Consider the following 27,963-nt stretch of genomic DNA (forward strand, 5'->3'; position numbering starts at 1 on the left):
TGGCTTCTCACAACAGCTGTGGGAAGCTGCCCTCGTAGGCATATCGATCTTACTGACTGCAGCAATTCTCGCGTCTCTTATTTCAAAACATGGTTTTTGCACCTTTCTGTCTCCACCCCTCTTAGTGAATTGCCTTCTCTTCACAGACAATCTAGGAGGCCCCTAAATCAAGCCATCAAGTTTTCAGGGCCCTTTTAGAATTTAACCTCACCTAATTTGTAGACTCCTGCCACATTCTTTTTGGTGCTTGATCAAGTTGAATGCAATGGTCAAGAATTTATGTCTGAATTACACTGTCTTTTTTTGCAGTTTTCACTTCCGAACTGAGGGTGGAACTGTGAAAAGTAACTCTGAGTCTCCCTTCTCAACTGCTACTGAGAATAAAGCTTCACTGGCCCCTTCGTCACCATCTGCTACTTCTGTCACCATGGCAAGTGCTCCTGCCCTCGATGTGCCCACTCCAAGTCCAGCTACTGTGCCCTCTGCCCCCACACTGCTAGCTTGGAAGCAGCTGGCTTCAGCTATACCCCAGATGCCTCAGATCCCAGCATCAGTGCCTAACCTGGCAACTTCACCCTTGGCAACAACTTCGCTGGAGAATGCCAAGCCTCAGGTCAAACCCGGATTCCTCCAGTTCCAGGAGAAGTAAGTTGCAGTGCTGCTCGCCTCCTTATGCCCTCTCCAGCCTTGCAGTCCCCTCTTTACCACTCCTCAGAGCTGTAGTACTACCTCTGTATTCGCCCACTGAGAGACCTTCTGTCTAGAAAGTGCTCTGGGTTTTATCTCACATAAAATTTACTTCTATAAATTCTAGAAAATACCTTCAGTTATTGTAGGAAAAAACCAGGATTTTCAAGCACATCTGGGAGCACCTTTAGGTATGAGTTTAGAGAGGAAATAAACTTGCTGACATACCACTGAAGCCTTTCTCATACCTCACGAGATGTGTAAAGAAATACATGCATCTTTGCAGTATTTTTGACACTGAAGGCTACAGAGGAAGCATAGCATCTTCAAAGTGTTCAGCAGGACACCTGACTAGCCCACCTCCATCCTGCTACATGTCTGAGGCATACCATGAGTTTCTGTGGTTGAGCAAACTTTGGTGGGCAACGGAGTGCTCAGTCATGCAAAGATGAGGTGTTACTGCAGCAAAGTATACAGAACTAACTAAGAGTAGATCTTCACAGATTGCTGAAAAGGAAGCTTGCTGGATTTCTGCTGGATTTGTCCCCAGTAAGCTCTGTGACCTTTTCCTAGGAATGCCATCTGTATCTCAGTATAATGCAGCTTCATTTTTTTTTTCTCAGTGAAGACAACTAGGGGGGTCAGATAGTACAGGGGGCATAAGTGCTTGACTCTGCCATACTAGCCACGGGTCTCTCAGCAGCTCAAGGAACAGAGAGTGATTCTCCCTTTACCTCAGATTTGTGGAATTTTGCTGTCCTGGCTGAACTTCTGTACAAGTGTAATGCGTCCCCTTAAATTCCTTGCCGCTGGTTTTGTAGTGTTGGTTTACAAAGTAATTCACAAGGGAGGTGTCTGGCAGAAGGTAACAGACCTTGCTGCACTTCTTTTAAAACATTAACGAAGTTCCACAGTGTTGCTGTGATGTTGGTGTTATTTCTGTTACACAGAAAGAGGCACGGAAGTTACATGGTTTACAGGAGGACACGAGCCCATGATCAGGTTAGGCATTACAGCTCAGTTAGTTAGTCAGGCTGGTGGATTATCAGTCTCTGGGTGGTCTACTGACAATGGTTTGTCTGCTTTCAAAGAAGTACATTCTGTTTCACGTATCTGAGTAGGTACCATTGGGTAAAGAGCTTGGCATCCAAGGGATCAATGTTCAGCTGCCTCCAATCTGGCCTCTGTTTGTGCAGTCAGAAATCCATGGAATGGGTGGGGGGAGCAAGGTACCAAAACCATTTAGCTGGTTAAAGAGGCCACTGCTGATTTTTGTCTAATCAGGGGGAAGCCCTGCCATCTTGCAATTGTGTGTGCCCAAAAGTTTCATTTCAGTTACACAAGATTGAGTTGGGAGAATCCGTTGAGGTAAGTACAGGCAGAAGGGGCAAAACAGCATTGATCCAGATCTTGAGAGAGCTTTAAATTGGGAGTGTGGCCCTCAAAGAAAGACTACAGAACCCACCATGCATTGCTGTATTGTAATAATCTTAAGAGAGTGCACTAGCTTGGTGGAATTGCAGTAGTGTTGCCAGCATCAATTACTAAAGAGGAAGGTGGCTATGGGAGATGTGTAGGCCACGTTTGGAACAGAGGCTTCAGCTGGGCTCCCCTTGAATTAAATTTTGGCAAAGAAACAAATGTGTGAAATGAGTGAAGGTGATGATTGTATTTTGGATGTATTCCAGCGATCCCTGCCTGGCAACGGACTGCAAGTATGCCAACAAATTCCACTTCCACTGTCTCTTTGGGAACTGCAAATATGTGTGCAAAACCTCTGGCAAAGCTGAATCCCATTGCCTGGACCACATCAACCCCAACAATAATTTGGTGAACGTGCGAGACCAGTTTGCTTACTATTCACTGCAGTGTCTCTGTCCAAACCAGGTAAGAGCATTCAAAAAGCAGTGTTCTAGCCGGACTGTGTGTGGGGGAGAAGAGTAAGAAAGATAAGTAGACCACTCAATAGGAAATGAGGCTGAGTGTTTCATTCCTCATCTAACTACAGAACCATGGAAGGGTCTTAATTACGTGATCAAGCAAAATGCTTGGTTTCCATCAAAATGAAAATTGCAGTGCTTTTGTGTTTCTTTGACTTGGGTGAAGTGGACAAGGCAACTGGAATGATCTAAGAGACATGAGATGAGATAAAAATCTGTGATGAATACCAGGGAAAGCCACGAGTGAGTGAGTTAGGTTTGGGATATGTCGATGTAGAACAGTGCAATACAGAATACATGACAGCAATACAAAATGCACAACAGGGAGCAAGGTTGCGCTGCAGAATGTGGAAGATAAAATGGATGTGATCTAGAGTATCAGTTCAGGCCTCTCTCTCATGTCTCAGAGGGACAGCGTTAGGAGCAAGCAGATGAGAGTGTATTTGTTTTAGATATGCTTAAAGCAACCTGCCTGTTTGCTCCTCTCCAGCACTGTGAATTCAGGATGCGAGGGCATTATCACTGTCTTCGTCCTGGCTGCTACTTTGTGACTAACATCACCACCAAGCTGCCCTGGCACGTGAAGAAACACGAGAAGGCAGAGAGAAGGGCAGCTAATGGCTTCAAGTATTTTACCAAGCGCGAAGAGTGTGGCAGACTAGGTGAGTTTTCTTCTTTTTCCCCTGTCGCCTCTCTCATGTGGTCTGTCCCATGTCCAGGCTAAAAATGCCATGAGTTAGAGCCTGCGAGTTATGCTTAAGATGTATTTGGTCATTAAATCACTGAACAAGAAATGGAACAGAACAGAAAGCAGTTCCTGATCTGCTTGAGTTGAAGGATGTTTTCCCAAATAAACCCACGTTAAAGGGATAGAAACTGTAATATAGAGGATTTTATTTATATATACACATCTTGAGGTGCAGCTTCCCCATCGTTTTTCCTTTTTATCTATTTGACAGTACCTTTTCTTGTACTTTGTAGTCTTTTGGGCCTACTGCATGTGTTGGGTAGAGTTTAAGGGTGAGCTTAGGAGTAAAAAAATGCATAGGGGTAGTGCCTGTTCTGATGAGTGCCTTGTGCAAACGTTCTTTCTGTATCAAGGAAGTTGCTGCTTTGCCTGATTCCAGGCAGTTTCAAATGAAACTTCTTTTTAGCCATTGCCAGTGCAGTGTACTGAAGGGCAAAGGGCAGATAACTGGAGCCGCAGGTGTGGAGAAGAGCGTTCAGTAGCCTGCTCCCTCCTCCAAGACGATTCCCGCAGCCCCCTGTGAGCAGCAGGGAGTGCGGCGCTGTGCCTTTGTGCCGGCCTCCCACCAAGGCCCGGCCAAGGAAGCGCCTGAGATGCAGCAGCACAGCCTCAGACTAGGGCATGCCCACTTGCCAAAATTATTAGCAGCACTGCAGTAGTTATTAAAGCTAGGTGCCTCTGGTGTAAAGATGGCAAAACGAATTTGTAAGAAAAGAAAGCAGAATGCATTCCCAGGGAGGTATCTAGAGCTGAAATCTCACAGCTCCAGCAGAGCTCTATCCTGAACTGCCTGGATTCACTTAACCCTTCAAGTTGTGTTTTGGCTTTACGGTATCACAGCCCCAGTCCTCCCTATCACTCCTGGTTGGAGCAAAGGCTGAACCAAAGCAGGGTTCAGAATAACACTTCTACAGCTGCTGTTCTCTCACATTGCAGGGAAACAGCCACAATAACCAAAACCAAACTTTTCTTTTCAGCTTTGACTACATCATGAATGTATACCCAAATGGTAGCTTGTTTGTGGTAACCAGGGTAATGAGTGTCAACACACCAGAGCCAGTACTTACCTAGGTCTCATTTACACGTCAGTAGGTTGAGCAGTTGCTGTTATTTACTCAACTTTAGGTGTTTCAGGTGATAGCAGGGGCTAGACAAAGCAGGACAATGATACATGACACCCAGCCTGCTCGAATGCCCTAGCAACAGGCGAGCCTTCACCTGCCCTTTGCTGATACTGTTTCAGTCCCGCCAGCACTGTTTGTTCTCCATCCCAAAGAACAGCACTACGTGATGGGGAGGGCACATGAGGTGGGGCTGTGGGGGAGTGCAATACCTAAACAAACATAAGCTTGGCATGCGCGTAAAACACTATCTGTGAGCTAAAGATGGGCTGGGTGATTCAGGAGTCTTTTGGCAGCAAGGCATCTACAGGCTGTGCATGTGTCAGCAGTGTTTATTTTGGGGAGTGATGGGGCACATGCATCCAGCAGTATGTAAATATGCCTATAGGCTGGGCTTGCCATGCAGTAAACATACCAGGGGTCTGCATTTGCCTACGTAGATAGAGGCAGCATGATGGGCTGCTGTAGCTGGATGTGTTTGTATAGGTGTATATGGTCATACCAATATATAAATGCATGTCTGCTTCTCTGTACATCTCTATGCTTCTTATGTTGCATATGTATATACAGCAGGTGCAGAAAGCACTGGCCTGCTTTAAGGGCTGTGAATGTGTCTGAACACAATAGATTTTTTCGTATGTATGTCTGTGCATGTATAAATACATACACACGTGTATGGGTGGGGAGGGAGAGGTTAAAAATACATACATGTGGAAGTAAAGGTGGATGGATGTAGTCAGGTGACAGACGAGTAAAACTAAGCCTGACTGTAGGTCTGTACCACTGTGTATATAAGGATACAGCCAAGGGATGATGGACAACCCAACGATTGATATAGCTGCATTTTAACTGTAAAAGGCATTATTTATCAGCTATAGAACGTAGCTCCCAGCATGCATGGTGCTATCCACGAGGAGCAAAATGTGTCAAGTGCTGTATGCCAGAACCCATATAAATTGCTTGTTGTTTAGTAGCTACCCCTATTACACAACAAATTTGGAGTGGCAATAAACACTTCCTGGCTCACTTCTGTCTGACCAGAGAACATACACTGTCCAGAGCTAGAGCTGTTAAGGGACTGCTTTTCTGAGAGCACACAGTTAAGGGGGGGGGGGCAGGGAGGAAAAGAACTTTTCATTTCTAATCTAATCATGAGCGTGCATTTTTTATTTTAACTTTATGCTATAGTTAAATATCTTGGGTTTGTTCTCTTTGTAAAGGAAAAGGCACTAGCTAAGACTGGAGACCATTAGGCACTAATAGATGTAATGTTCCTTTCTAACAAACCAAAGAGGGATGGAACTAGTCTGCAGCTCAGGCTCACTTCTTAGATCTGTGTCCATTGTAATAGTCTCTTGCAGTTGCTCACAGGCCAAAGGTCATGTTTCTTTCATTCAGGACTGTTCCTGAAGAACCTGTGACCATTTATAAATCTTCAATCCACCAGAAATTCATGTAGGAGCAGCCTTGTCGGGCCCATCTCCATATCATCTTCCCTACAGTCCCTTTCCCTGTTGGTACCTTTCACGTACTACATACAATGGTTTTGTGTCTGTAGGTTGCAAATATAACCAGGTGAACAGCCACTTCCACTGCATTCGAGAGGGCTGCCAGTTCTCCTTCCTGCTCAAGCACCAAATGACATCCCACGCCAGAAAGCACATGAGAAGGATGCTGGGGAAGAACTTTGATCGTGTTCCTACTCAGGTGACTCACTGGTTATTTAAGTTGTAGATCCACAGATAGCGTTGGTCCCTTTGGTTGCTTGATGCAGAACTGCTTTAGTGCCAAGACACTTGTACCCACACTGTTTAAGGATCTATGTCTCCACTGGGGGACGCGACTGGGGTATGTGAGTTCAGCCAAGGTAGCTTTACCTGGTTGGATTTCTACAGTACGAGGCGAGATGATGAAACATAGACATCAAAGCATTACTTAGCGTAAACAGCTTTTTGTTATGAATTATGGAGAAAAAGAACTGAGAAGGATAAGACTAAAATACTCATATTTACAACTTACACTCCCTCCTGGCTCTCTCAGTATATACCAATTGGCTTATTAAAATTAAAACGCTTAGGATGTGGAACAATTGAATGTGCTGGGTAAAGCAGATGTTTCCTGTTGTACATAAAAAATTATTTGCTGCTTCTACCTAGGATGGGAGAAATACCAGCCTCAAAATTTCTCTTCCCTTACTGATTTGGAATTAGTTTGGGGCACTCCTTGTCCTCTTTCAGGAAGTAGCAGACCAATGCAGCTGCATCTTTTCAACGGCAGCACTGAGCTGCTTCTCAGAATAGCAGCAGTCCTGCAGCCTCCTGCTTCTTCTTACTCCTTCGTTGCTTTAACTCCTGTTGGCTCTGGAGATAAAACAAGCTAGCTTTATTTAAATGCCTGTGACTGATCTGACCCTAAGGACGTCTTCTCGTACATGAAAAACAAAAGGGGCCATCTGTAGAAGCAAGATGGGAACCCCCTTCCATTTCACAACATGGGAATGAGAGGTCCCTATTAGTTATTAAGTACTGCCAGTAAGTTAATTGTTTTAGTCTGCTGCTGTGGCATGTAATGAGTTCACAGATGCCAAGGAACTGGTGTTACTGTTGTGGTAACTTTTGTTCTTAACAGATAAGCTTAGGTAGAAGAATCAAACTTTGGAGAGATTTAACAAATAGGTTTGTCTTCACTACTCTTCCAGTACGAGCCAAGTCTAGCTCCAAGAAATCTAGTACATGCTGAGCAGAAAATGCTAGTTTTGACCTCCACCTCCTTTCTCTGGCAATCCTGTGTTGCTTCAGCAGTGGAGAAGTCGTGATCGTGGCCTGAGCAATCCTGAGCATACAGTGCTAGTCGTACACTATTGCTGGGCTTAGCCTGTGGAGCAGTCCAGCAACAAAACAGGGATGAAACCACAAACCAGGGCATGTGGCAAAGCTAACCACATTGCTGTACTGCCACTGCCTTTCTGCATTTAAACTTACTGCTTCCAGTTTTTCCCATGCCTTCGTGGTGTGTTTGGATATGTGTTGCTCCTGGGTACCTGCCCATGTAACTCTCCTGAGAAGACCAGGCCAGGCCAGGCTGCAACAGCTGCGTGTGAACACCGCATAGACATGTGTCACTGGTTTCAGTCTGTGCTCCCCTGTTGCAATGTCTCAGCATGCAGGCACTAGGACAGTCATGTCAGTAGTCGTATTTCCAGTCTCTAAATGCAGCAGGACCTACACAGTAAGGTAGTAATGCCAAGATTAACACCTCCTGTTTTTGAATGCATCAGAATCCACACACCAGGATACTGGTGCCAAGATTAACACTCCCAGCCTCTGAGCGCATCACAATTTACATACCAGGATACATGTGCCAAGTTTAATGCTCTGAGCTCCCAATGAAGGAAGATTCATGCTCCTAGCCACGGTGCCATGGGTTCCACTCCCGAGCATGTTCCAGCTATCCCTCATGAACAGTGACAGAGAGAAATAAATGTGCAGACAGATGGTTTTGGTCTTGGCATCTTGCTTTTGGTGTTAAAGTCCCCATCCTGTTTTCTTGCTGCAGGTTATTGGCCACGCTCCAAGAAATGAAAATCTTCCCCAGGTTGGCAGCATGGCACCCAGCCCAGCCTCATCAGGAACCCCAGCTTCCTTTCAGGGACCCCCAAGCATGATGGACACTGAAACAGATGAGTACATGGATTACACTGGCTGTAGCCCTGGGGGTATCTCCTCTGAATCTTCTAATATGGACCGCAGCTGCTCCAGCACTCCAGTGGGCAATGAAAGTACATCAGCAGGTAAGAGAGAGGGGTGGGGTGGGGTGAAATGAATCACCAGTTGTCTGCTGTCTTGGGAGATAAACTCATGAAGGGAGGCCAAAGGACAACTGCACCTTAGAATGTAAACTGTACCAGCTTCGCAGTAGTGCCTCATACTAACCTAGCTCCCTGCATCATTTGTGAGAAGAGATCCATCAAAATCTGTGCCTCAAGCATCCATGAACTAACAGCGTATCTTTTTGCTCCCCTCAAGAGAGGTTTTTACCCTGTGTCTTGGAGTTGGATCTATTTAATAACTGATTTTTTTTTTAAAAAAAGTTGTGGGCCTCTCCTGTACTTGGCATTTTCCCTGGTACTTTTTTGTATTTCCTTGTGCAGCATCTGGAGTCAGGCACTTGCCTGTACTGTTGAGTTACAGAAAGACTGTACAACAGCAATTATTATATATAGGGGAAAAAAACCTACCACATCTTTAGAAAGCAACATATAAAGCAGCTCATTGAGCTCCCTTCCTCCTGCAAAAACTCTTGTTCCACTTTGTGCAGTGTTGCACAGAGACCTCCATCATCCCCTCTTTGGAAGTAAGTTTCTGCTGTTGTTTCCTGTTTGCCAGGGTCACGTGTAGCCATCTCCCACTGACCTGTATTATGGGGTTATCTTTTCAGTAGTCAGTTATCTTTTATGATTCTGTTATCATCTAGTGGTGATCCAGGGATCTCTTAGCTGTCCTTCCCAGGGTTAAGTGTTACATTCCAGATAGGCTGCCTCAACTGAGTTTGCTTTAATTTCATACACATTTTGCTACTTTCCTTTCCCACACCAGTCAGATGAAGGTTATCAGATAGCACATCTAACCATTTGTCTGAACACCACTGGGTCATGACAGTGGTTGCCCCATGACATTAAAGCTCCTCCAAAGAGTTGTGGTGGGACAGTGGTTCCTGGTCCTCCTTGCCAGTATGCCGTCTGGTCCAAATCATGCTTCCTAGGAAATGGCCCCGCCACGGCTATTCAGGTAGTGAGCAACTCCACTGGCCCAAAGCGTAAGGACCACCCTCACAGCTATTAGTTGGTAGAAGCTGGCACCATATAGATTAACAAGGACCAGACAAGCAGGAATTTCTGTGTGAAAGCCTGCGGCTCTTGCCCTGTGCCACTAAAGCCACCTTACCTTCTGCAGAGACAAGCTGCCTCTTCCTGATGCTGTCAGTTCCTCACCTTCTGTTCCTTCTCTGTTACAGTTCTGTTTCATACATTTGTGAATGTATTTTCCATTTTCATCATATTGCTTCTGCTCTTGGGTTCTCATTTCAGTTCCTTTTTTTTTTGTTTGTTTGTTTTTTGTTTGTTTTGCTTTTTGTTTTTTGGTTTTTTTTTTTCTTTTTTTCCTTTTTTTTCTGCTTTTTTTCTCTCCACATTCTCCAGGCTGCCTGGTTCCTTCTACTGCTACCGCTGCTGCCGATGATGCTACCCACAATGCACCACAACCTCAACCACCATCTCTGCCTCCATCTTTCTCACAAGCCCTGCTTAGGTCTCCTCTTCCCACCCTCCCCTGTCTCTTCTCTCCATCTTGTCTCTCATACTCTCTGCTCAGTGCCACTCTTGGATCCAGCAGAGGCATTGTCATGCCTGCCGCCAGCACCACTGGGTTTTCGCCCATCATTGCCACTCCAACTCCAGTAAAAAGTGACGTTCCCTTAGTTCAGGATGCAGCAGGTAACACTTCTTTGCTTTCTCTCTTAGTGTCCTGTGCCCATCTCCTTCCCCACTCACCCTGCCCACACTTTTTTCTCTGTACCTTTGGGTCAGTAAAAAAGCACACGTCACTCTGTGTCTTATTTAACTTTACCCAAGGGCCCGTCCATGCCTACTCCTCTTGTTGGCTGACACAGTAACCGCAGCTAAGGGTAACCAAAACTGCAGCAACCCACTGAGACACATTCAGATACCTGAGAGCAATTTCCACCAGTTCTAAACTGTGAGAAAAATCTAACAAAAATCCTTAGTTAAAATGCGCTTTCAGCCTCTTGGTAACAGCAGGGTGGCCACAAAGCAAACTTCTGCTCATGTAGCATTAATGGAGCTTGGAATTCTTGTTTAGATTTTCCAGGCCACCCAGCCCAGTGCCCTACCATAGGCTGCTGCACACATCTCAGCAGGTAAATGAACCCAGTTCCCATATTTTTATCGATCTTGTAAGCTTCACTGCTTCCTATTCATATACAAAGCCATAAAATTCAGGGCAGCTTTCCCCAGCACAAGTAACAAAAGAGTGAAGTACAGTCAGTGTCACTACGATGACATCATCAGACAGCTCAGGCTGTTTCTCACACTCACTGTTATTTATATCTGCTTTTAACAGCTGCAGAAAATACATCTAGATTTTTAGTTTTAAGCTGCCGTGTTTCCCATGTGTGACTAAGATGAGAGATGTCTCAGGCTGGGGATTCTCATTCCAGCTGGGAGTGTTTTTTAGGGTGTGTCTCAGTTTTGGCTTCTTTTCCCGACTCCCAGCTCTTTTCTAGTTAATTAAGGGCATATTTGTGCTTAAAGTTCACACTTAAAAGAGGATTCTGGCAGCCTACAAATGTCCCAGTCATTCTTCCTGCCAGTTTTAGTAATGCACAAATCCAGGGTAGATGGTTGGGAGTGCAGCTGGAGGGCCATCTCCCCTTGGAAGTTTACAGGCTTTTCTCATGGGACTTGGCAGAAGGAGGAGTCTGTCCGGAGGACTGTGTTCAAATGAACAAAATTCACAAGAAACTGTATTTTTGCTGGGTTGGTTTTTTTTAACTGATTTGCATGTAACCTGAAACATCTTAACCTTGTGCTGTGCTTTCCTCTATATATTAATATATTTTTCTTTTTACCTTTGTATAGTGACATCATTTTTTTGTTTACATCATTAGCAGTTGAAAAGACAAGCTCATGGCATGCACTTACCATTGAGATTTCCTTGGGATTACATCTGTTGAGGCTTGTAATCTTCACTCGGGTGCTAGGGACTGAACGTTGTCCAGTGGCTAAAGGAGGAGAGCAGACCAAGTTACACCTCTTTCATGCCCTTGCTGTGAAACTTTGCCTGTATGAGAAAACAGAATTGGTTTAACTAAAGTTTTAAGCACATCTGTTTGAACTGTTGTAAAAGCTAAGCAGAAACACTGAGTTTAAACCAGGTAAAATGTAATTTGTACTTATTTCCCATGCAGAGTCTTTCCCTTAAGATGGCTTATGCTTATTTCTGTCTGAAGGCAGACGAGCTGAGCATTCATACTAATGATAAAAGATGTGATGTTTGGCTGTAATTTTTTTTTTTTTGAAGGAGGAGTTGATCTGGTTAGCAGCAATTTGTCCCAGCAGCGATGCACTTACACTAGTCGCCTGGAAGCGGACAGCTAGGTTTAACAATCCCAGATGTTTAGAGGGGGAGCAGACAGTTAATTGGTCACAGATTCTGTAGCTAAGAGCTTGCTAATTTAAAATCTACAGTGACAGAAAGCTATTCTTTCACTGGTAGCTGGTTAAATTAGCCTTAACGTGCAGTTTCCACCAGCTCCGTATCACTGAGATGGTCGCACCATAGATGCCCCAAGCCAGCATCCTTATTTCAGTCCAAGCAAACGTGCCGTGTAACAAATGGCTGTGGAAAAATCTTTTGTTCTTTGCTTATCCTGCAATCTGTATAGCCCAGCCATGCAACGATGTGGGAGATTACGTTGCTGCTACCATGTCCATTGACTTGTATCTTTCCGTACAGTGCCAGTTTAACTTCTGGGGGCTTCTTCAGTGACTGCCACCTTCTCTTAAAGGGTTGTCATTGGAAGGGCCAGATAATGCAAAAGTATAATTAATCTCTTTTAATACCTGCTTATCGGCCAGAAAAAAAAAAATTTATACAACAGTCAAACAGATGACTGTTTCTTCAGTCTCCTAGGCAAGGATGCAAGCTGCTCTGGATTCTCAGGCCCCAGGCACTGCATGTCACAAATCATGCCTGTTTTTAGGAGGATGGCAGTTTCAGCATGAAGAGAGGTTTAAAAAAAAAAAAAAAAAGAGTAAGTTTTAGGGTTTTAGTTGCGAGCTATAATTTCCAATTACACTCACAATTCTGCACCTGGTGAAAAATTCTTGCCTCCAACCTTGTCTGTGCTGCATGTTGATACTGGAGATTGTAGTTTGATTCTGGAAATAGCAAGCAAAGAAGAAAAAAAAAGTTAATAGATATAATGAGGTCGAGTCCTTGATGTCAGCTTGATCCTAGGGGACGTGAGCACTAGCCAGTTACGCTGGCCCCGTGAATGAAAGTGGAAGATAGATGAGGGCTCTTTATTTACTAGGGGCATCATGTGATTTTTGAGACCCAAGGGAAAGCTGTAGCACTGGTATTTTCTCTCAGAGTCCACTGGCTAGTGATGATGAGAATTAGCCCCATTGAACATCTGTCCATCTGTCTTTCTAAGTGCACTCATCGTAATATGTAGGCTCATTACAGTGAGGGATGTTGCAGTCTCCTGGCCAAAGTCCATCCTATTTCTATAAATTCCCCCCCTTGCAGTTTTAATCACGCATGGGATCTTCCTTTACTTCCTGCCTGTCCTTGGCAACTGTAGTGTATTACAAGACCCTGGATAGGGGAAAGCTGCATACACGTACCAGTTTTTAGCATGCTTAAATGCTTCTACCACTTCAGCCCAGGTGAACTACAGTAATACACCTCAGTCCTTGGATTGGAACAAGCCAGCTCGTCTGTATTAAAGTCTGAATTGAGGAAAACAGGACTAGAGACTAACTAAGCAGCAGGAGAAACTGTGAGAGTAGCCAAACAGAGAAGCAACAGTTAGCATTCGGGTAACAGGAGGTACACCAGAGCAGCAATTAGAGGCCAGGTGGGATACACGATGTCCGGCAGGCATCAGCCAGCCCACGATCCCAGGGTTCAGGCTTACTTGAGGGATGTTCCTTTAATGAGCCATTAAAGCAGCCTTGAGAAGTTCAGAGCTGAAGGGATGAGCTGCTGGGTGGGAGCAGTTGCAGCATTGTGTCTTGGCAAATACAGAGCTTGCCGGGCTGGTTAGGAGTTGAAGAGAGACCTGGCTGCCAGCAACATCACTCTTCGCTTTTTCTCCTCAGGGAATACCATCACTATGCCAACTGCCTCGGGGGCCAAAAAGCGCTTCTGGATTATTGAGGACATGTCCCCGTTTGGCAAGCGCCGCAAGACCGCATCCTCACGCAAGATGCTGGATGAAGGGATGATGCTGGAGGGATTTCGGCGCTATGACCTCTACGAGGACTGCAAGGACTCCAGCTGCCAGTTCTCTCTCAAGGTTACCCACTACCACTGCACGCGGGAGAATTGTGGCTACAAGTTCTGTGGCCGTACCCACATGTACAAGCACGCCCAGCATCACGATCGTGTTGACAACCTGGTATTGGATGATTTCAAACGCTTCAAGTCTTCACTGAGTTGCAACTTCCCAGACTGTCAGTTCTCTGGCAATAGCACACACTTCCACTGTCTGCGCTGTGGCTTCCGCTGCACTGACAGCACCAAGGTGACAGCCCACCGTAAGCACCACGGCAAGCAGGATGTCATCAGTGCTGCTGGCTTCTGCCAGTTCAGCTCAAGCGTGGACTGCGAGGTGCCTGACTGCAAGTACAAACTCAAGTGCTCCCACTTCCATTGCACCTACCCTGGCTGCAAACACACGGTGGTGGGCATGTCACAGATGGACTCGCACAAGCGCAAACATGAGAAGCAGGAGCGAGGGGAGCTTCCTGCCATCTCTCCTGGCCCCGAGGGCCTTGCCCACTCCACCCTTGAGTATGACATCCAGAACTCTTCCATCAACCTGGACAGTTCCCTCAACCTCAGCACTGACAACAACAGCTCCCTCTTCTTCCTGCAGAACGCGGCTGGTGTGGGCCTCAATGATTCCCTGGACCTCAGCAAGAAGCAGTCGGAAGTCACTGAGGGTCCCTCACCGAGCAGAGCCGGGACTGCTTCTCAGGAGAGGGGGGCGGTGGCATCTGCCTCAGGTGATGTGGAGGATGAGGATGACTCTTCCCAAGAGGATGAAGAGGATGATGAGGAGGAGATGAATGAAGAAGAGGAGGATGACGAAGAGGAGGATGATGATGATGATGACGAGGAGGAGGATGAAGAGGAAGACCTGAACACAGATTCTGAAGAATCGCTGCCTGACCCTGAGGGCCTGGCCACTAAAGAAGATGGAGAACCAGAGGAGGCTGCTTCTTCCACAGACCATGGCAATGCTTCCAGGCCACAGGGTGAGCCAGCCCTTACTCCAGCCCCAGCTCCTGCTCCAGCTCCAGCTGCTGCCCCAGCCTCTACTGTTGCTCCAGCAGCTTCTCCTTAATCTCAGAGACAACAGCGGCAGTGGTTTGGTTTTCCTCTGACACAGAATTACTAAGAGGACCCCATATGAGGCAAGAACAAGGATCAGGATGGCAAGTGAAAAACAAACTCCGTGCCACACACATGAGAGAGAGAGAGAGAGAGAGAGGAAGGAAGGAAGGAAACCCACGCTCCTCCACAGGCCCCCTAAGAGAGACAAGTTTGCAGCAGGACTGGTGCTGCATCACTTCATTCTGCAGATCACAGAACCTGGGGGCAGGACACAGCAAAAAATACCCTTTTGTATGGACACGAACCCTGAGGGTACCAGCTGCTTTTCCTTGCTCCCTGCATGGTGCGTGGGGCCTGCGCCCATCTGGGGACCCATTGTTATGGGAGGGGCTCTATCCCCCCATTTTTCTTTCTGGTTTGTTTTTTTTTTCCATGTTTTCAGTTGTACGATACTAATAATAATCTCCACTTCTTGGAGGGGGGTGGGTGGGAACAACAGGTAATGAATTTTAGAAATATATATTTGTGTGTGTGTCTCTCTATATATAATGTATACACACACACACATATATAAAATTCAAGGAATTGGTGTCACAAAGACAGCTAGCTCAGCTTTTGCCAGTGGGAAGGAGGGGGTGAGGGGTGCGCACTCTCTCTCTCTCTCTCTCCCCCCCTCCCCCCCTTCTTTCTCCAGCATTAAATGAATGGCATCAGACAGCAAGGGTGGGAGTGGGTATTTATTGTCATATAAATGAGGATGCATTAATGAATGAGCAGGGGTGGGAATGGGACACTCCTCTGTTCTTCCAGATCCTTTTTAATATTAATGATAATAATTTTGAATGCTATTTATATTGTAAAACTTTCTCAGTCTACACTTTCTCTGTAGGATGCCTCTCCTCATCCCTGCTGTTCTGCCTGTAGGGATTTAGCTGAAGTAACTTGGGAAGAACGCAGCGGGCAGTTACAGGGTCTGTCACACTGGAGGACTGGGGTTAACCTCCCATCCAGTTCCATCTCATCCCAACCCCGCAGTGCTTCCTCTCTGTTGAGGGCGAGGCGTTTTTGTGGTGCTTCAGTATCCCCATCTCAGGAGGTTGTGAGCTGACCTCTGTCCCACGGTGCAGCACCAGGAGCACCGTGCTCACAGAAGAGCGTCCTAGCCATTAAAGCAGCCTTGAAAATACAACTTGCTCTCTGACCAAGCAGTCATACGATGACAGGTATGTCCCCACTCCCCGAGCCCTTGGCCCCAGCCTTTCACTGGGGGCGGGCAAGTCTGTCTTTCCACGTGGACCGATACAGATCTCTGGTGACATCTGGGAGAGGGTGAAGGCACCACTGAAGAGGGAGGAGGCGGCAGGCGAACATTCAGGATCCCACTGTGGGATGTCCTGCTCGGCACGGGGCTGGGGGGCCACAGCTGCTCCACAGCACGGGGGCAGCTACCGGCCCAGTCATGACTCTTACAGCTCCAAAGCCTAAGGCTGCCGCAGCCCACGCAGCACAGAGAACTCGAAGATGGGGGGAGATGCTAGCTGAGGCCGGGATGTAGCCAGCTAAGAATTAAGGGATTTCTGGGTCCATGCTGATAAATTTTGACAAGTAGGGCTAATAGCTTGGGCACTGCATAAGCAAACGCAATGATACTGTGTTGAGAGCTACAACATTCAGAAGCTTGGGCTTTCCCCTGGCTACAAGCTCTTTCCTGCTCCCTTTTCCTAGTCCAGTCTGGGAACACACACTACAGAATACTGTCCCGGACTCCTGACAGGTGGGACAGTAGCTTTGACCCCAAATCCTCACCTGAGTCAGAGAGAGGAGGCTTGTCTACATACACCTGCACTCCAGAAGGACTAGCCATATGAATTAATTCTAATAAGTTATTTCAGTGCCAGTCTGTAAGTATACCAGCCTAGCAAAAGGTTCCTTGTGTCTGAAGTTTGTCCCTTTTTAAAAAAAAAAACCCTAATTATTTTTTTCTAATGTCATGCAGGCGCCCCCTCCCCCCCCAATTCCATGAGCACTTCAGCTCCAAGGGATCCCCATAATTTGTTTTTACCCTTAACAGATAAAAGCCTCGAGAAGTTTAGGTTGGTTTTTTTTGGTGTTTTTTTTTTTTAATTATTTCCCTAAGGAACTGGTGCAGATCAGGTCTGATTTATAAACAAGCAGCTCAGCTGTGTAAATGTGGGGACAGAATGTTCAGATAATGTTTCAAAAGGAAAGGCAAAAAAAAAAAAAAAAAAGTTGTACAGTATTTTTCCTGTAAAGGTTATTACTATATATAGAACAAAAGAGAAACCACCAATGCCAGAGGGATGGTGTGGGGGGGGGTCACCTGCCTTCTGGGTAGCCCTTAGATTATGGTTAATTGTGTGCAAATTTTTTTTCTCTCTCTTTTTTTTTTTTTTTTTTCTCTTTTTTTTCCCCCTCCTTCAATGTAGTGTTTGTTTGTAGGGGGTGGCAGGGGATGGGGGGGGCCTTAATGCTGCGGTTTGAGGCTGACTTCACACTCCTAGCACTGACCGGAGCTGCACGATTCTGAATTCTAACTTGAATTTTGTAGAGATGAAACAAATGAAAACAAAACAAATGAAATATTGTTATTACTAGTTTGTAGTTTATTTAATTCTTTGGAGTTCTTTTCCTCTATCAGCTATTTGTGTGGCTTTTATTTTTATAGGGGTGTTTTTTTTGTTTGTTTGTTTTTGTTTTGTTTGGTATATCCCCTGCCCTCAACCGTGTGTTTTCTAGCACAACCCAGTTCTTGCATATAATGAAGCTCATGTTCCTGGGGCAGAGTGAGGGAATGAGGCCCTGGAATTTCGAGAAATTGCATGGGGCAAAAAGATTTTACTTTTAACGGCATTTGCTGCAGGTTCTGTACTTGTACATTTTCCCCATATTCAACTATTTAGATAGTACGGTGATGGGCTCCAAGAGGAATCCTTGGCTGTAGCACAAGCCACATCTTGCAAAGCAAATGTGTTTCTGTTGTACCGCTGCAATCAACATGTCTGTCAGTGACTTTTGTGGGAGCAGGATCGAGCCTACTGCCTTCAGTACAACACCCCGCGAGGTTCACCTGACACCTGCCTGGGCCCGCTGCTGGCGCCGAAGGCGAGGGGGGGTCTGGTTCCAGGGGCGAGGCACGGGGCTCGCGAGGGCCCTGGTTCGGTGCGGGAGAGACGGGCTGTTTCCCTGCTGTTAGGAGCTGGGAACCTGCACCCTGACATAGCGGTTTGACCTCTCCCCTTACACATCTCACCAGACTCCACTGGCTGAATCACTGCACAACAGTGGGAGAGAGCAGAAGTGTGTGGAGAAAGGGGTGAAAGACCTACTAGGTAGCGCTGCTCACGCCAGCCTGGCGTGCTGGGCGCTGGACGCAGCGCACCGTCCCAGGAGGCAGCCTTAGGCAGGTGCGGTCCGTGCTGGATGGGGCCCTGTTCCACATGTCCTTCTGGGTGGCTAAGTGTGCCAGAAGGGCCTGTGTTTATCTATGCACACCATTTTCTCCCCCAAGGCACCCTACTTCTCCCTAACATCTCAGCCTTTCTCCCAAACTTCTATTGCCTCCTCTCCGGGAGCTGGCACAGGGAACGAGCTTGCTTTCCCAACAGGCTACTGCTGAACGTGACCAGCGAGCAGGGCCTGACGCGCAGAAGGTCAGGCACCCTCGGAGGACAGTGGCCACTGCCCTTCCAGACAGGGCCACCCAGCAGGCTGGCCCGACCCCCAGAGCCTTTGCCAAGTCTTGTTTCTGTAAACCTCTTACTATGTCTCTATTCGCAACAACAACAACAACAACAAGTCAGGAAAGTTAAACCCGTCTTTTTATTCTGCTGTGTTCAGGCTTTAATCCAGCAAAACTCTTAAGCAGATGCTTTCTGAACGGGCACAGGTCTGAGCCCATGCTTAAGTGCTTTTCTGAACAAAGCCTCAGCAGCACAGAGATCCCTGTTACAGCGAGGTGGCTTTTCACTTCAGGCTATCATATCAACAGGACTGTTAATACAACGCTATTGAAATATGTGCTTAAACGAACGACCAGAGAAAGAGAGGGATCCCACTGTGTATGTGTGGGGGATCTGTATGAGGAGGGGGAAAGAGGAGAGAGGAAATGGAACTATTCTGTCCAAAACAAGATAAAAACCAAACAAAATAAACCTTCAGATGGACCCTCCTGATTCTGCTACCATTCACTGCTGAAGAGCAAAAAAAAAAAAAAAAAAAAGAAAGAAATAAAAACTATTGACTAGATTGTTCATTCTAGCCACAAACTCAACTGGATTAAAGTCTGCGTGGAAGGAATTTTGTAAAGAAAATAAAAAATAAAAAAAAATTTCCAATGTAGCAAAAAAAAAAACTTTAAAAAACAAAAATAAAAAAAAAGACAAAGAGGGAGGATTCTAGCCTTTTGTAATATCCATATTGCACACTAGGACTATAAGCCATTGCTAGCTCATTTTGAATTTTAAATGTGTAATTTTTTTTTGTTTTGTTGTTGTTTTTTCTTTCCGTGGGGGAGGGGGGGGAAATAAATGCTTGAACCACCAATGCTCTTTTTAATGTTTTATAAATATGTATGTGTATATATATAAATATAAAAATAATATGTATGCACATATATATGTGTGTGTGTATATATCTATATGTATATACATATATATAGATATATAGATATATATATAGGTTTTGAGACAAAAATGCAGAAAGTGAAAAAAAAACACCCTAAACAGGATGGTGTGCTCTGATTTACTTGAATCTGGTCTCTTCAGCACCTGCGTTATTAAGAACTGAATATTTTTCCACTTGAATTTAGTGCTATTAGAAATTTAATATATGTGTTTTATTTATTTGATTTTTTTTTGCATGACTGATGCAAGGTTTGACATTTTCACTCAATAAAAACTGGAAAAAAAACCCCAAAGTTTTAAGTGATCGAGTTGTCTTCTTGATTGAAGGGTTTTATTTTTTTAAGAACTAACAAGTCTTGTAGCGGCTGGGGTCTTTTAAAGCACTGGAGTCCTATTAATGCCTTGCACCCATTTTAATATATATGGACTCTGGCCTCGAGCTTTTTATGCAGCCCTGTAGCTTTACTTGAAGCGCTCACTGGGGCCCCTGACAGAAGCGATACTTACGTGTCCATGATCTGCTAAACTGGGACCTGGAAGGAGAGAAGTGACTACTCACATTTTGACTTTTCCCTTCCTACCTTGGCCTGCAAACTCAGGGTGGTGGGTTGGGACCGTGGTGGAGCCGTGCTTGCTGTAACCCACCTGAAACCTTACAATGACATTCCAAGCCCACTAAATCAATCGACGGTTGACTGTCACCCTAACGAGAGAGGTGAGGCATCCTGTCTGCATAGAAGGGCTGGGGGGCTAATAGACCCACTAGTCACCAAAACGCAAGGTTGAAGCCGTATACTTTGGCAGAACTTGGCAAGAATGCACAAAGCTGTATGCCATGCATCTAAGATCTGAGAGCAAGCACCCCTTACCTGGCCACTCCATAGGTTTTCTCCTGCTGCAGAAACTGGCATAGCCCACGCGGTTGTAAAGTACAGCGAGGCCATCGGGGATGAGAACGTCTCTCAGGCAAGAGCGTGTCCTGACAGCCAGAGCATGACACAACACTGCCTTGGTGCAACTGATCCAGCAGTCACAAACGCTGACTGTAAAGGAACAATAGATTAGATAAAACCACTGCACGCTTGCGGCAGCTTGTCCCCACCGTTCTCCTGCCCAAGACTCACCCCAGGCCTGGGCACTTCCACACTGGAGCTGGGGCTAGAACAGCTTTCCATCACCAGCATCCCTGCTCTGGACGAGGCAGCTGGGGACAGGCAGTAGATGCCATTTTTACGTGGAACTAAGCAAGTTACTTTGCGGGGGAGGAGGGGGGAAACGTGCATGTTCACAGCACTTCATGTGCTCTAGAGCAACTGCCCTCGCGCTACCTGCCAGGTCCCGACATGTCCCCGAGTACTCGCCCCCTCAGTGGGAGCCCACAGCAGGCACCATCCCAGTGGTCCTCGGGGAAATTTGTAAACGGATCAAAACTGCACAAAAGCTGCCTCTGTGCCGACCCCCGCCTTCCACCCTGCCCACTGCTGTTCATCCACTGGTGAGGCACCGAGACTGCACACAGGGCAGCACGCACCCAGCCCTCCTGACAAGGCTGGGCTCGAGCACTCGGGAGCTGCAACTGGTTCTGCACCGATGGCAAGTGTCAGGGTGTCTGTGCATCCACGCCCGCGCAGCCGGTCGCGGGCTCTGCGGTGCCAGCTGAACTGCTCCCAGGCACTGGCCTGGCACGAAACACTGCCCTGACGCCTGTCCTGCCAAAGTGCTCCTGGGGACCGGGGGTGGGGGAAGCAATGGCAAAGTTCTTGTTCTACTCAAAGAAAGCAAAGAAAACCCCTCCTGTGTGGCTCTTCCCCTACTATCTCAAAGCAGCTGGGTCTTTGCGCCTGCCACCCGCCAAAAGAACCCAGAAGCAGCAAAGTGGCGCTTGCCAAGCCTGATGCACTGGCAGCAGCTGCCTTCTTATTAGCAGAGAGGATTAGACTCCTCTCTCTTTCAAAGCCCCCTCACTGCTCTGCTGCAGCTCCCAGCCATCCTGTTTTCAGATGTCATTATCTGAACACGCTCCTAATCCGACCTTGGAGCACAGAGGTTTGTTCTCACTGGAGCTCTGCCCACAGCACATGGGATATTTACATGACTCTGTTTCCGGGGCGGGGGGGACCGACAGGGGATGTGAACGACATTGACATTCGCTGCTTGAAAGCTCTTGCTGGAACTTGCCTGCTCCCTGTGGAACTCTGACTGCACTTCATAAAAGAACGACTAAGTCATGGGAGAAGCTGCAAGATGAACAAATTGAAGCCTCACTGTTGCATACATTCCAAGCCCTCACAACTGGTGACACTGCAGCTGTGCATCTGCGGCTCTGCACCCTGTCCCTGCAGCTGGCGAGCCATGGAAAGCAGCAGATGCCTAGCGAGGCTGCTCGTTCTAACGTCAGGACAAGAACTGGGCAGTTGTAATACTTTGATTACATCAAGCGTACTCTGTAACAACATTTTTTTTGGTGAGACCAGGACCCTACGGTTACACACAGAGCCACAAACCTACACTGCCTGCTTTACGTAAGACACTGGATATCCGCTTTTCAGCACACTACCAAGTCTCCTGCAGCACCCACCAACATATGCACCCACAGCAGGAGTATCCCCTGGCACCAGCCCAAACATGAAACTCAAAAGGAGCAGCACTGCTTTCCCCTCTCCGAACTACTCAAGACTTTAAACCAACAGAGGCAGCAGAATTTCAATTGCCTCAAACATAAACAAGCAGCATTCAAGGTATTCTAGGACACAGACCAGGAGACCAGATGGTTCTGCTGCTGCTTCCAATCATCCTGGTTTTTAGATGCCATTAACCAAACATGCCTAGTCCAGCCGCAGCACATGCAAACCTGTCCTTGCAGAAGCCATAAGAGCTGCCCAACAAGGACAGAAACAAAGACAGCAGACTGTCAGCGCTGGCTACAAATGAAGGTAATAGCCATCACAGTGGCTCAGAAAGACTATCATCGCTACTCATCCGAGTGCTTCTCACACACAGTCTAGCAAGCATATTTTTAGAGATTACTAGGAAAAAAACCACTGTGGGTTACACCTCTCCTTATGTCCCTGACCTACAAGGAACAGTTTTTGTACTGTTTTGTAGGCATTCATTTAATTTGCAGGAATCTTTCTTACTAGCTCTTATTGGCTCCAAACCTAACTCCTCTTCAGTCCAGCCACCACCTCCCAGGGAGCTGTGCAGACCAGGACGCAGCGCGGCCGGTGTGGGGCAGCCAGCGATCATCCCTGAGCCACACCATCAGGTGTGCAGTGCTGGCGCACGTGCCCAGCAAAATGCTCCTCACAGCTTGCTCAGCTGAGTACAGAACACAGCAAAGCATGTCCGACTGGGAGGATATTTACTCTAGTAGCACAATGCCTCCTACACCCAGACAGAAGGAAATTCAGAATTCTGATGCTTACTGGTAGAGGAAAAGCAGCTGTTATGATGCACAACATACACAGGGCGTAACTTACAGCTTCCAAGGACCAATGCTCAACACTGCCTTCCTAAGGCATGACGCCATTAACAAAGACCTGAAGACTTGCTAGGGAAATAGGTCTGTTAAATTAGCCCATATTTACACCTCTAGACTTGAGAAGCAAATTTGCAGCTGAGCAGGATCTTAGCATAGAAGTGGTCAAGTCCTTGGGTATGAGCGTGGCTGAGATGCCCACAGGAGCGCGGTTCCAGGGGAATCCCTAGGGCAGGAAAGGGGAACCACACATGTGCTGCTGCAGCTTTAGAGAAACCTACTGCTGAGAAAACAGGGCACGCCTCTGATCAGGTGGCAGGACTGGCAACTCCTAACTCTTAGAAGGCTCGCAAGAGTTAATTCTAACACATCCCCTTCCCTGCAACAGCACAAGAGAACAGAAGTAGAAATTTTAACAGAACACAGACAAAAAAGGGGAAAAAACATTCAGACAATGGAGAAAAAAATTAATTGAACCAGCTTTTGGAACTGTCCGTGTTGCTCAGGTATGGGAGCCAAGACAGAAACCAGCCATTAACAGGTAACAACTAGCTAATCGATATAAACGCCTTGAGACTTCCTGGGAAAAATATTTTCACTGGGCACTGGGTGTAATAACACAAAGCAAGAGAGAAGTACTATGACATAGAAGTGAACAAGAGACTGTGGACAAAGTGTTTAAAGCTAAGACTTTCACTTGACCTCTAAAACTTCCTTCACAGTCCTGCACAAGCCCTTTGCAATAAGTAAAGTTCTGAACCATGGATCCTGCTACATGGTACATACAGACTGCATCGACTGCTTGTGTCACAGCCACTCTTTGCATTTGCACTTCTGGGCTGCTGTGCACAGGCGCAAAATTGTGTTCACAAACCTGCAGGTGGCTTATTTGAAGACCATGGGAAGCCCTTTTAAAGAAGCAGCTCTTGGGAAAAGGGAAGGAGAGAAGCTATAACCAAATATCCCCACCCCCCACCCCCAATCTGCATGCAATCTACACAGGAGGCTGAAGCTTTCAAACATGACAATAAAATCTCACATTATCTTCAAAGGGAACATGAACTTTAAAGACTTCTCTGAAAGTCAACAACCAGCTTGTACCTATTCCAAACAGCAAAAGCATGTAGGTTGTTGGGAATGGTTTTTGAGCTTCACACATGCATGCACACACACACACACACACGAATAAATAAATAATTTCTGCCTTTCTCCACAAATCAAGGCAGAACTTAAGTTGAATATGACCAAACTTGGAAAGAGTGAGAGTGTGCATGAGAGTAAGACCTGCACATGCATAGCTACAGCAAAATACACAGCTTTGCCTAATACTTGTGTGGGGACAAGAAAAGTGTGCCACTTTCGGTGAATGCACGCGTTAGCACGAGAAGGAATTGCACGTGTGGTATGTACTACACCTGGTACATTTTACGGATATCTATAAAAAGGTAAGGAAAGGCAAGATGCTTTTGAGTCCTTCTGTTGCTGACACTGTTACGTGGAAATACAACATTCAGGCAGGAAGACCCTGCTTTTTGGGTTTCTTGTCTGCTGTCTAGACGAAACTTCACCAGTACCTGAAAGCTGGCAGCACCTAACTCCGGGGGCCACAGTCTCTACCAAAGGGGGGAGGGCAAAGAGGGGACAAAGGCACTGAACAGCATTTTTAGGTACAGTAGGTGTTAGAAGGGATGACAAGTTCTTCATGCCAGCTCTGGGGCAAGCAGCGGGCTCTCCAGAGCCCCTAACATGCATCTTCCCTTTCAAGGGCCAAGCTTTTGCTCACACAGCCCCTCCAGAGGCAGACCCCTTTATCCCACTGGGGGGAGGGCTGGGTGCTGTGGCCCCTAGTCCTGCTCTTGCCCCTGAAGTGCCCCAGGCCCATCCTGGCTGAGGAGGGGTGGCCAACGGAGGCAGCTTCCCTCCTTTCTTTTGCTCTTTTTTGGCAGGGAAACTCTTAAACAAACAAATGAAGAAACACTGAGGATTTAAGTAAACAGATGAAGATTTATCTGACAGGCAGACTGAGCCTTTCCCTGCCCCCTCCCCTTCCCACAGGGCAGGGTGCTGCCTTGTGCTCTCCCCATGAAGCCAGCTTCACCGTTTGCCGAGCCCTTGCTGTCACCTTGCTGTCACCCTGCTGTCACCGGCAGCCCCTAGGAGCCTCCTGTGGGTCCCAGCCCACAGCCAAGCTCTGCCTAAACACCACAGCTCTACCGTCCGACGCACTGAAGAGGGTAAAGCAAAGCCGTTTGGTCTGTGGCCAAAGCAAGCCAGAGCCTCTGGCAGAGAGGCAAGCTGGTTTGTTCAGCTGGGCTACCAGGCTCCAGCCCCGCGAGTCACATCTGGGCTAGAGCCAGCTGCGCCCACGAGATGGAGGGGGACCAGCTGTGGCCTGTGGCTGGGGGCAGCACCGCAGCCACCCCCGCAGCCACGGAGGGACACCCACGGCCGGGGCAGTCACTGCGCTTCTCTGGTTTATGCCAACCAGCCAACCCCGCCCATGGTTTTTAGAGCTGGGGAAAAAAGTAAGTAAGAAAGAGATGCAACAGTGTGATGCTCCAGTTTCAGTCAAACATCCCCAGCTCGTTCTGGGGCACAGAAGACACTGGGAAGCAAGCGGGAGCCCCAGCCTCCCTCTCACACCCAAAACCTGCTGGCTGCTGCAGTGCGAGTGTTGATACTATTGCACAGCAATGCACACACACAGAAACATGCAACTAAGCGAGCAAACAGGCGTGCAGAGATGAAATCTACTGTAGATACTGTATGAAGGCAGGAAGCAAAGAGTAGTTCATCTGTGTAGGAAAGCTGCAGCAATTTAGTCCATGGCCTTTTGTGCGCACACCTCAGCTGAAACTGCTTAAGTAAAGCAAATCCGTTTAAAGAGATGGAAGAACATCCGCCCAAGATTTTGCTCTGGTTTAAAGAAATCAATTAAAGAAATTCATTCTAAAGAGGTAACTCCAGCTCCAAACAGATAAAACCACAGTACTAGCTTACAGAAGCAGAGGGATAAAGTTGGAAGCAGTCAGTTTCTGAAGTGTTAGAAAAAAACAGGAAACTAGGCACTATGAGACAGGCAGGCATGACGGAAGACTGAAAAAACAACAGGGATGCTGCACAAAACAGGCATGCCAAGCAGACAAAGTGACTGAGAGACAGACAAGCAGGCTGGCAAAGTGACAGACACAGAAAGAAAAACAGGCAACAAATAAGCCAGTCGTACTTCTAGATCATCTGAATCAGCCCTATCCAGCTAATCACCTTTTCACTCAGGAGACAGAGGCCTAAGGAAAAGCCAATATTTTACCTAAAACAGAAAAAAAATACAATGTCAGATCCTCCCCTACTCCTCTTCAGGCATGTTCCTGCAGCCATCATCATAAAATCTCTCTCATTATTTGTGCAAATATAGAATTAAAAAAAAAAAAATCCTGAAGGGTTAAACCCTTCAGCAGATGCAGAAAAGAAGGGCTTGGTGGGAAAACAGGGGTGTTCTAAGATGCTCCATATTGTAAGTAACCCCTGAGAAGTCCTTGCGAAGCATTTGGGGAGATTTTTAGTCTGAAAGACACTTTACAAAAATAAATTGTAATTGAGTGTAATAATCTTCCCCTTTTCAGAAAGGGCCTGACAGATGCTGCCTAGTGCTCACTTCTGCCCCATTTCAAATATTTTTACCTTATTTGGATGAAATATATTATTTTTCTAATGAAAGGAGGTTGGTTTTTTTTTTTTTTTTTTTTTTTTTTTCCAAAGAGCTGGTTTTCCCTTCGTCCAGCTGGTGCCTTTATTAGGTTAGTGCTTGCTCCCTTTTGAGGATGGGATTGTTTTTTTCCCTGAGCTGGGAGAGCCCATGCCAGCCCCTCAAATCGACAAGTGCGCAGTTCAGAGCTTCTACTACACAGCAAGTGGAGGAGTTGGGCCCTGCCCTCCATCTTCCATAATACCCCAAAATTCGTCTGAGGTACATTTCCATTATGTTATTTCATTTGTTTAGAGTTACATAGTAGTAAGAGCCAGCCTTTCATGAGCATAATAGGTGGACACAGCTCTAGAGATGTGGCTGGCTCTGGAGGCTGGCTCCTGAGGAAGCAGCAGTGTGGGGATAAGACAATAAAAGGGAAAATGAAGAAAGCTGGACACTCTCCTGTGCCCTTAGTAAATCACTGCCTGTGCTTCACCTCCCAGCAACCCCTTATTTACGTTTTCAATGCCGGGAGGCCAAGCCCCTCGCTTGCTTTGCACTTGCACACGACCCACCAGGATGAGAAGTCCAGTCCTGGCTGGCAGACTCCAGGTTCAAGTTTACCCCAGGTTGGGGCGTGCAGGTTCACCACCACATACAATTTGGGCTTAACATGAAGCACCACTAACAGAAGGGACCTTACAAAGCTTCCTGTTGTCAAAGCCCTTGGGAAACACATGCCCCACAGCCTGCTATGTTGTGGGCTATGGAGGTCTAGCAAAGCACAGAGACCCTGAATTCCACACAAAAGGGTTTTCCACAAAAATCTACTCTGGACCTGCTGTCTAGCCTGCTTTCCCCAAGCATCACACTGCCCCACCAAAGGAAAGGCAAAGGCAGCCTCCGTTCCTGCAGCAGGCACTGCAGACAAAAAGCAGTGGAGCAGACCCAGACCGGGTTACCCCAGCCCCCCCCTGCGCCGGGCAGAGCCCAGCTCATACCGTGCTTCCCTCCACCGGCACCCACCAGGCCAGACCCGGCAACCCTCCCAGCAAACCCCAGACCGGGGTGAGGTGGGTACTGGAAATGCAGCCAGGTCCCCCACCCTACTAAAGATGAAATCAAGAGGAGAACACAGTCACTACAAAGCACGCACTTGCCCGAAGAACCATACCTGCCCCCCTCCGGCGCCGGCAGCCCCTCTCCCACACCTGGGCAGGCTGGGCTATTAGGGGACAGTGGCTACAGCTGGGCGCTGCAGCCTTGCCCGGCTCTCCCAGCCCGCAGCGGGGGATGGGTTCTTGCCCCAGGGTACAGCAGGGTTTAGGTTTTTGTCTGAGCTGCAGGACCCGGCATGAAACCTGGTGCCCAAAGTTGGCTTTCTCTGCAACTTGTCTTTATCGCATCTCTGTATTTACCAGCCAGTGTTTTTTTACCATCACCTGTGGAAACTGAGGTGCACACATAAGTAAAATACTTTACAAAACATCGTGCAGCAAAGCAGCAAGATCAG

At 47.0% G+C, this 27,963-nt stretch overlaps 1 protein-coding gene and 1 long non-coding RNA gene across 8 annotated transcripts in view; one reads left to right on the forward strand and one right to left on the reverse strand.

The window, feature by feature from the left end:
- Positions 1-18,894, forward strand: part of CASZ1 (castor zinc finger 1) — a 208,143-nt gene extending 189,249 nt beyond the window's left edge. For 5 of the 7 annotated variants that reach the window (XM_027802274.2, XM_027802272.2, XM_055704049.1 and 2 more), the window contains 7 exons: positions 310-645; positions 2,376-2,574; positions 3,118-3,289; positions 6,055-6,203; positions 8,052-8,286; positions 9,694-9,987; positions 13,402-18,894. In XM_027802274.2, coding sequence (XP_027658075.2) covers positions 310-645; positions 2,376-2,574; positions 3,118-3,289; positions 6,055-6,203; positions 8,052-8,286; positions 9,694-9,987; positions 13,402-14,651 — 2,635 coding nt within the window. In that variant the 3' untranslated portion in view covers positions 14,652-18,894. The remainder of the gene's footprint in view (positions 1-309; positions 646-2,375; positions 2,575-3,117; positions 3,290-6,054; positions 6,204-8,051; positions 8,287-9,693; positions 9,988-13,401) is intronic. The other 2 variants (XM_055704052.1, XM_055704053.1) reach the window with 1 other exon arrangement.
- The window catches only part of LOC114015322 (uncharacterized), a 32,373-nt gene extending 8,651 nt beyond the window's left edge, over positions 1-23,722 (reverse strand). Inside the window, exons 1-3 of the long non-coding RNA XR_003559175.2 lie at positions 20,154-23,722; positions 12,376-12,453; positions 11,215-11,353 (exon numbers count right to left, since the gene is read on the reverse strand). This is a non-coding gene — a long non-coding RNA (uncharacterized LOC114015322). The remainder of the gene's footprint in view (positions 1-11,214; positions 11,354-12,375; positions 12,454-20,153) is intronic.
- Between the last annotated feature and the right edge of the window lie 4,241 nt (positions 23,723-27,963).

The sequence above is a fragment of the Falco cherrug genome, chromosome 3, assembly GCF_023634085.1.
Source record: "Falco cherrug isolate bFalChe1 chromosome 3, bFalChe1.pri, whole genome shotgun sequence".
NCBI classification, from domain to species: domain Eukaryota; kingdom Metazoa; phylum Chordata; class Aves; order Falconiformes; family Falconidae; genus Falco; species Falco cherrug.